Genomic DNA, 10,000 nt, shown 5'->3' on the forward strand with positions numbered 1-10,000 from the left:
TCTCTCTCTCTCTCTCTCTCTCTCTCTCTCTCTCTCTCTCTCTCTCTCTCTCTCTCTCTCTCTCTCTCTCTCTCTCTCTCTCTCTCTCTCTCTCTCTCTCTCTCTCCCTCTCTCTCCCTCTCTCTCCCTCTCTCTCTCTCTCTCTCTCTCTCTCTCTCTCTCTCTCTCTCTCTCTCTCTCTCTCTCTCTCTCTCTCTCTCTCTCTCTCTCTCTCTCTCTCTCTCTCTCTCTCTCTCTCCCTCCTCCCTCCCTCCCTCCCTCCCTCCCTCCCTCCCTCTCTCTCTCTCTCTCTCTCTCTCTCTCTCTCTCTCTCTCTCCCTCCCTCCCTCCCTCCCTCTCTCTCTCTCCTCTCTCCCTCTTCCCTCTCTCCCTCTCCCCCCCCCTCTCTCTCTCTCTCTCTCTCTCTCTCTCTCTCTCTCTCTCTCTCTCTCCTCTCTCTCTCTCTCTCTCTCTCTCTCTCTCTCTCTCTCTCTCTCTCTCTCTCTCCCCCCATCTCGCTCGCTCGCTCTCGCTCTTTCTCCCTTTCCCTTTCCCTCACCCCCACCATACCCCTCCGTCCCTCCCGCTTCCCTTTTCCCTCCGCCCCTCCCCCTTTCCGTTTCCCTCCGCCGCTCCCCCTTCCCCTTTCCCTCCGCCCCTCCCCCTTTTCCCTCCGCCCCTCCCCCTTTTCCCTCCGCCTCTCCCCCTTTTCCCTCCGCCCCTCCCCCTTTTCCCTCCGCCCCTCCCCCTTTTCCCTCCGCCCCTCCCCCTTTTCCTTAACGCTTCCCTACTGTCACCAGCCCCTCCGCCCTCCTCCCTCCTCCCTCCTCCCTCCTCCCTCCTCCTGTGTGCGTACCATTTCTTCCTCCACACTTAGCAACAGTGATGGCATAGTGTGGTTCCCCTTCATCTTTCTTCTTCTTTTTCTCTTTTTTTCTTCTTCTCTTCTCTTACTTTTCTCTTTCTTTTCTTTTTCTCTTCTTCTTCTTCTTTATCTTCTTTTTTCCATTCTTTTTAATATGTATTTAACATTTCTTTTTCATTTCATTTTCATTCTATTTATTTATTTTATTTTATTTTGTTTAAGTTTTTGTTTTTCTGCTTTGTCTTTTCACTTTTCTTTTTTTCTTGTTTTTCATAGTTTTAATTTTTCTCCTATTCATTTTTTCTTTATGCTGCTCTTGTTTTCATTTCATTCTTCTCCTTTTTTTTCTTCCTCTTTCTTCTTTTGCTTCTTTACATCTACATATATTTCTTCTTCATCTACTTTTTCCTCTCCTTTTTCTTCCTCTTCTTGTTATCCTTCTTCTTCTTCCTCTTCTTCCTTTTATTCCTCCTCCTTATCTTCTGCCTCCTCACCTCTTCCTCCTCCATTCCTCCCTCCTTTACCTCCCCTTCCTCCTCCTCCTCCTCCTCCTCCTCCTCCTCCTCCTCCTCCTCCTCCCCCTCCCCCTTCCCTTTCCTCCTCTTCCTCCTCCGTCTTTCCCTCCTCCTCCTCCTACTCCTCCTCCTTCCTGCTCCTTCCCCCTTCCCCCTACTCCCCCTTTTCTCCTCCTCCTCCTGCCTCCCCCCCCTCTCCCCTCCTTCCTTCCTCCTTCCTCTTCTTTCTCTCCCTCCTCTCCCTTCTTTCTCCTCATACAAACTGTCAATGTAGCTTTTGGCTTATGCTGTTCTTTCATTACAGAAGGAGCGAATCAAGGAAGTGCAAGAGAGGGTATCGCTGCTGAAACTGGTCATAGACAGTACCAAAGAGGATATCTCACAAGGTAGATGATGTTGTTGTTGTTGTTGTAATTGTTGTTGTTATTTTTTTATTAATTTTATTTTCAGAATCCTTATTATTATCATCATCATTATGGTTATGATTATTAATGTTATGATTATTGTTACTGTTGTTAATATTGTTATTACTCTTGTTACTGTTGTTGCTGCTATTATTATTATTATTATTATTATTATTATTATTATTATTATTATTATTATTATTATTGTTATTATTATTATTATCCTTACTATTACTATTATTATTATTATTATTATTATTATTATTATTATTATTATTATTATTATTATCCTTACTATTTCTATTAATTTTGTTATTATTATTTTTGTTGTTGTTGTTGTTGTTGTTGTTATTATTGTTACTGTTACCATTATTGTTGTTCATCTTATTATTAGTAGTTATCATTATTATTTTATTATTATTGTTTTTATCATTATTACTGTGATGATGATGAATTTTATGTAGAACTGATTTTGTTTACATTTGTTTCGTTACTAATTTAGAGCAGAGGAATTCCCAGTAATTGCTGTGACTGAGTTCATTGTCCATGGTCCTTTGCTTGTCATACCCAACAGCCTTTTCTTTTCTTTTCTTTTCTTTATATTGCAACAGACAGCTTTGTAAATGTAAATTTGGAATTCCAGTGAAAACCCAGAGTGCTGAGCTGTCCAACACTAATGCTATGCGGCGGCAGCAGCTCCCTCTCTTCCAGCAGAGACTGTCGAAGATGAGGAAAATCCTTCACCAATACCAAGAGAAGGTATATTGTTTGTTTTCATTTGGTTGTGGCTACATTCAAGGTATCGTAGCAGAAGCACAAATTCTGTTGCAGTGGCTTGGGGTGTGCTAGAGCATTAGTGCAGATTTTAAGGTTGCAGCACATATGGTAGGTTTAAGATATGCAGTAATGTGACAACAAACTTACATCTGTGCCAGGTTTAGCAAAGCTTACCCAACCCAACGTAACCCAACCCAACCCGACCCGACCCGACCCGACCCGACCCGACCCGACCCGACCCGACCCGACCCGACCCGACCCGACCCGACCCAACCCAACCCGACCCAACCCAACCCAGCCCAGCCCAACCCAACCAACTCAATCCAAGTCAATTGAAAACAGTCCAACCCATCCCAACTCAGTCAAACCCACCTCAACCCACTACCTCATTTTTAAATGAAAATCAAACTGAATATTAGCTTACTGAATATATGGAAGTTGATGAAATAACATATACTGGAACTCTGTCCATAGAAATTGTTCATGTAGATAAGAAACTATCATTATTACATTTCAGTCAATTTAAAAAGAAATATTTCCATATATATTTTTTTGTTACTTGTTATTTCTAGACATGACATACATTACAGATTCGTGACAAGAGAGAACAACTCGCTATTAGTGAGGCTCAGCTGAAGGGTGTTGTTCGTGGCAATATAAGACAGCTAACGCGATACATATTTCCAATTACAGAAGTCCAACCAGCTAGAAGGTATTGTCAAAAGTTGAAAATTTTATTCATTTCTCATATGGAGTTATAGGAACCTTTTTTTTATAATCAAGAATTTGGCTTAAGCTGTGACATCAACTTAAAATTTAGGACTAATCATGATATTGCTTGAGATTTGTAATAAAAAAAAATTCACGTGTGTACATTAGATGTGATTTCTTGGAATTATATGATGTATATGTCAGACAAGTTGTATCAGATATCAAATTTAAAAGCCAGAAAGACAAAACATATACAACATTGATATACTTATGTATTGTACTTGATAAGGATAATGTAACTGAAACAGATTTTAACAGAACCCAAACTTCTACTGCTTTAAGTATTATTTTTAAATACTAACTTTTTTGTAGCGTGGATACTGATCCAGAGCACCTTGATACGGTATCAGCAATTGCAGAGGCATCACAAACTACATATGTAAGAGGTCGCTGGGTATATACCGATACTTCCCATGAGACACAGTATCGCATTGTTCACCCGATGTTACCAGGATCTGGAGACTACTCTGCCTATAATCTTTTGTGTATGTCAGAATTTGATTCTAAGTTTGCATTAGTCCTAGTGAGCATAATTATACTATGTCATTTAGATCATTATATCTATAATTATTAACTTTGATTAGTATTGCATTCTATATTTTTTTCTCACTTTTTTATAGCTGTGGGTGCAAGTGGAGGTGAGTGTGAGGAGAGTGATGGAGAAGAGAGATCTGGAGGCTACAGTATTTGTGCTGGCCTCACGTATCTTACACAGCTTGTCAACACACTTGCATTTTATCTGGATGTTACTTTACCAAAGAAGCTCTGCTACAGGTAACAACCAGGTTGTTGGTTGTTAAAGGTTATTTTTTTATTGACATATAGGTGTAGAAGAGACTGTGAAGTTAGTTTTTCAGAAAAAAAAATTGGGAATAATTTTGTGTTACAGATGTTTTTATGAGTCAGTGAAGTAGAAATCAAAAATTCAAAATGATGTTTCTCTTCTTTTGTCAGTGAATTCTGCAGAAATGAGCTGGGTGAACAGCAGTTTGCAAGACGTGTTGCAAGACTTAATACAAACATAATATATCTGTGTTTGTCTCAAAATGTGCCGGCTAAATTGCTGCGACCTACACACAGTATGCCTAACCTGTTAGCCCTTCTTGATACGCAGATAGCAGATCTTGGCAGGTAAGTGATATTTTATGACTATTTTCCAGAATGAAATGAAAGTAGATAATTGCCTGCCATCTCTTTTTAAAGAAAGGAAGAGATATCTGTTGGAGAGATTATTGGGTTTTGGATTTCATGAACTAGATTGGGGATATAAACAATAGCCGAAATGTTAGATAATGTAATTGCTTATCATCATGGCACTGCATATTTCAGGCAAGGAAGCTTTGAGATTGCAGAGTCCTTGTTGGAGAGCATGGAGGATGGCATGGAAGATGACAATGCTGAGGGTTCAGATTCTGAGGAAGAAGAAGATACGGACACACTCTCTGCTGAGTGGGAAACTGTAAGTATTTAGCCAGTTTAGAATTGTGACTCGACAGAAGCTGAAACATGAACATTCCACATGGGTTAACATATATATATATATATATATATATATATATATATATATATATATATATATATATATATATATATATATATATATATAAAATGATATAATATATATATATATATTAAATTTATAAAATATATATAGATATATATAAAATATAAAAAATATATATACATATATATATATATATATATATATGAAATATATATATATATATATATATATATATATATATATATATATATATATATATATATATACATATATATACATATATATATACAAATATGATATATATATATATATATATATATATATACATATATATATATATATATATATATATATATATATATATATATATATATATATATATATATATATATATATATATATATATATATATATATATATATACATATATATATACATATATATATATATATATATATATAAATATATATATATATATATATATATAAAATATATATATATAAAATATATATATATATATAAAATATATATATATATAAAATATATATATATAAAATATATATATACATAAAATATATATATATATATATATATATATATATATATATATTTTTTTTTTTTTTTTTTTTTTTTTTTTTCTTTCTTTCTTTCTTTCTCCATTAAGAGTAATTGCATTTGTTCAGTCAGTATTTATGGCCTGAGCTGTGTGAGTTAATATCCTTGTTTCTCTTCAGGTTCTTTAGGAAGACCATGTAATTTTGGTTATTCTACATTTTTACAGATGCAATAGCTGACTATTTATGAAGAGCAATGAAAGAAAAAGTTGATAATTTTAAAATCTGTAACACAGTGAAAAAGTGGATGTTAAAATGAAAAATGTACATGCTGTGTTTCATTTGATTTTGAACATTATAATGCTTGTTTCAAAAAAGGTTGTAAACCTGAACACAAGGTACCCAGTCCATTTTGAATAGGTAATGCAATGACAAGAATATGATAAACATACAAATATTAATACTAAAGTATTAATATTAACAAAAATGCTCCATACAATAGACAACATTTCAGTGAAAGCTAAGGATTATAATGATATTTAAGGTAGATAAGTATTTTTTTCAATTTAGTTGGTAGACAGGCAGGCAGATAAGGAAACAGAAAGACAGAGAAACAAAGAGAAACAAATTCAAATCTCTTATAATGTACATTCTGTATTGACAAATTATATAGGAAGAGGAGTGTTTTCAATTTTATTTATTTACTTTTTTCTCATATTACAGGTACCAAACCTGCCTTTATTGGAACCACCCTTAGTGCCAACCCACCAGACTTTCTCGACATTTAATTCTACAGCCGTGTACTCCCAGGCAACAATGGGTCATGCAGGGCCTGGTATGGGTATGGGTACTGGAGCTGGTGGCATTGTTTCCTCAGCAGCTGCTTCAGTTATCTCTCTGTTCAGAGGTTTTGGTGGTGCTCAGAACAAGTGAGCAAGGCATTGGGCTAAAGTAGCAGTTGTAATGAGACTTGTGGTGGATATTCACAATGAGGTCATATGGATAAGGTAAATGAATTGGGCCAAGAAGTTACTGTTACTGTGGTGTCATGGCCTTGACAGGTTGGCATTACCAAATCTCTACCTCATTCAGATATGTGAATGTTATAAGAAAACATCACTTTTACATGTGATTTACAGTAAAGAAAGACAGGCTTTGTGAACAAAGAGATGCAAGCAATAAAGTAATTCTGTTAATCACAATTTCTGAAGCCTGGAAATGTATCATTAATTTTATACACAAGAGATATTCTTGGAAATGAAAATTGGTTGAAATTTATCCACACAAAATACAAAAAGGTTACTAATTTTGTGCTTTAGAAAACTGAGGATTTGAAATACCTTTATCTATATTTGACTTTTTTTTTCCAGAGAAATTCTAATACAAAAATGATTCTTTTACAATTTTCAACAATTTTCCTTATTTTATATTTTTTCTTCATGTTGAGTTGTACAGACATAAAGCATTCTCATTGCTCATAAGTGTTTTCTTGCTGCAATGTATTTCATTATAGTAGTACTTTTAACAACTTGCTTGCATTTGGCACCATTATCTCAGAATACAAGAAAGAAACCTTTTTTAAATATCCCTATAGAATTTCGTACAATTTTACAAGAGATAGATCCACTTTTTCAATGAATTAGACATGTAAGCCAAACTTATTTACATATATTATCATAAAACTTTTTATCTTTCCCATTAATGTCTTTCATTTCCATATCTTACAAAAATAAATATCATGCAATATTGTAACTGGCAATCAGCACAAATAGTCACTTTTTCTATTAAAGAATGGCATGTACTAACCAGAAAACAGGGCATATACATCACATAAAGTCTTGAGACATGCATTTGCATTTAAACACGAAGTATGTCATGTCCAGTTGCTATGCAGTTCCATTTTTAACAGCTTATTACATTCAACCAGAAGCTTACCATTATAATTGCACCTTTACATAATTTGAATGTGTATAGTATTGTACATTAATAATGTAATGTGATAAAGAGGACAATGAAAACACAACATAGAGCTCAGACATTGGGATTAGTTAGCATTCTTGCAGAAAGGTTATCTGTCCATTTTGAATAATTGTACAGTTCATAATATCACCAATGAAATATCCTAAATTGTACAAATAATGGGAAATTTAAGGATTGGTGAGTACGAGATATTATCTGCAATGATTGGTAGTCTCCAAAGGGGACAGTATATTTCATTTTAAATTGAAGGTGCATCCTACACACCAGTGCATATTTAAGCTGAAAAATATGGAAACTAACTTTGAGTTTTTACAAGTGCTCCTGAATAACCTCATTTACTTTGAAATATATTTAATCATGTGTCATGCATGAAAGGCTGCAACAATTTTAGGTTTTCTTAGTGTATAACTTCTTTTTCTGGGGAACATATCACTGGATGTGACCTATATATTCTGTTTATCTATAAACTTAAGTAAATATTTAAATAGGGCAAATTGTAATTTTATTATGTATTGAATGATTATTAAATAATTTACAATAATTTCAAGTAGGCACAAAATAATCTTTTGAGGTATAGTTTTCCTTGATAATGAGGAAATTATCATGTTATGTACACTTCTCTATACTAAAGAAATTAACCATAATTAATGTATCTAAAGCATCAGATGCCTTTGTTGAATAGGTTCTTTTCATATTGTAACATAGTTATTAAGTAATTTTGAAGGAAACTCGACACCTCTCATACAGTCCTGCACAGTATGGACAATCTGCCAGCATGGATGTTTTAATGACATCATCAAACTCTTAGCATAACATGCTAGTCACATAGTACAGTTGGACAACTTATCAGTTCCCAAGTTATTTAGATTAATAGTTTTAAAAATGCGTAAATGAAAGTATCCCCCTATCAAGAACAATTGATTCCAACAACACTTCCATGCTATTCCTATTAGTATGTCTGCTCCTGTCTGTGTGAAACTTTTTATAATGTGCTACTGCTAGCATATTTACTCATTTGATATCCTCATTATAAATTAACCTTAAAATTCCTAGTGACATCAGTCTTCACTAAATTAAAATGTGGCCTAGACAAAACTTTGCAGACTGTAGTTTTGGCCTCCTCCTATCCAGTGGAGATCTGACAAAAGAAAGCATCAGGGAGGCCATAGTGACCATTTGCCCCTACCATACATTTACTTAGATCATTTTATCCCCTCTTTTCTATATAATAATTGTTTTTTCGTCTTAAAGCCTTCTGTAATCTCATTACAAGAGGTACCAAACCTAATCTAGCATCGCACATCTCAGAGCTGCCCTTTCTAGCCCACCCCACACTTTTGTTTTCTTTCTTGAACTTTGTTGTTTCACTTTTGGTATGTATTTGGCATTATCAATATTAAGATGAAGGAAATTATGTCTCCTTAGTCTTTGACCTCCCATTCCAACCCACATCCACCCACCTTACACCAGCATCGCATAACTTATATCCAGTTTGAGAAATGTTTTCTGGTGTTGAAAATCATGCCCTATCCTCTGTCCTAGTCAGACCCATCCACCCAATCTAAAGAAGAGTAGAAGCTGAGGTAGGAGAATATATTTTTCCAGACATGTGGGATGCACGGTGGACTAACCAAGTGACATATTAGGGATATACAAAATAATACTTCTGAAACTACAAATTTACCTTGGCAATTCTTTACTTTGAGGTGTTATTGTCAACAGTATTTCAGAATTTAGGGGATGATAAGTAAAATAACATGATTTGTGAACATTGATTGATAATTTAGAGTCGGCAATTTTTTTTTTAATCAAATATTTTGTTTGTATGAAAACTATTGATTTACTGATTTTATGAATAAGGGAAATGTATCTTGCTTACCATGTAATTAGTGGTATACTTTCAGGAAAAAAAGTTTTTTGTTTTGAGTGTGGTTTTCATGATATCACAGCTGTAGATTTTTATTTCTTATTTTTGCATCATTATCAAAACACTTTTTAAAGCTACTCTCTAGAGTTTTCAATCATCTCCTGGGTGTAACAACTTGTTACTGCTCAGTTTGATGTACATGAGATTTATTGAGATTTTTTTCTCTCTTTTTTTAACTAAGAGCAAATGGTTACTTTCCCCCCTGTATAGAATTACTTAAAAGTTGCACATTATTATAAGTTGAGTAATACCAGACTTGCATATTGCAATGAACCCTATGAAGTACCTGAATAAATTATGGCCACAATGCTGATTTTATCAGCTTGAAAAGAGTTATTATTTCATTGCTTTGTGTTGCTACACTTGATGGTATTATTATAAACTGCAGGTAAGAAAGAACAGAAAATTATGTAAAGTCTCAGTAAATAGATAAAGAAAAGATAAAAACTGCAGATAAATAAAGAAAACTTACTCTTAGTAAATAGATAAATAGATAAATACACATGCACACATATCTGTCTGTGTATCTCTGTGTAGATATAGATAAGTGGATAGATATAGATATATAGATAGATATGTCTGTATATCTATATATATGTATATATCAGTCTATTTATCTATCTGTCTATATAATGTGTATGATTTATGTATATATATATATATATATATATATATATATATATATATATATATATATATATATATATATTCATACATACTTTAT

General features: G+C 33.9%; 1 protein-coding gene across 2 annotated transcripts in view; it reads left to right on the top strand.

The window, feature by feature from the left end:
* Atg14 (autophagy related protein 14) overlaps positions 1-6,442 on the top strand; it is a 57,253-nt gene extending 50,811 nt beyond the window's left edge. The window contains exons 3-10 of one of the 2 annotated variants that reach the window (XM_070145554.1): positions 1,667-1,745; positions 2,407-2,522; positions 3,131-3,252; positions 3,624-3,796; positions 3,932-4,085; positions 4,266-4,442; positions 4,641-4,770; positions 6,093-6,442. In XM_070145554.1, the coding sequence (XP_070001655.1) occupies positions 1,667-1,745; positions 2,407-2,522; positions 3,131-3,252; positions 3,624-3,796; positions 3,932-4,085; positions 4,266-4,442; positions 4,641-4,770; positions 6,093-6,302 (1,161 nt within the window). In that variant the 3' untranslated portion in view covers positions 6,303-6,442. Of the gene's footprint in view, positions 1-1,663; positions 1,746-2,406; positions 2,523-3,130; positions 3,253-3,623; positions 3,797-3,931; positions 4,086-4,265; positions 4,443-4,640; positions 4,771-6,092 lie in introns of both variants that reach the window. The other variant, XM_070145553.1, reaches the window with a different exon arrangement.
* Positions 6,443-10,000: the final 3,558 nt, after the last annotated feature.

Source organism: Penaeus vannamei, chromosome 34 (assembly GCF_042767895.1).
Source record: "Penaeus vannamei isolate JL-2024 chromosome 34, ASM4276789v1, whole genome shotgun sequence".
Lineage (NCBI taxonomy): Eukaryota > Metazoa > Arthropoda > Malacostraca > Decapoda > Penaeidae > Penaeus > Penaeus vannamei.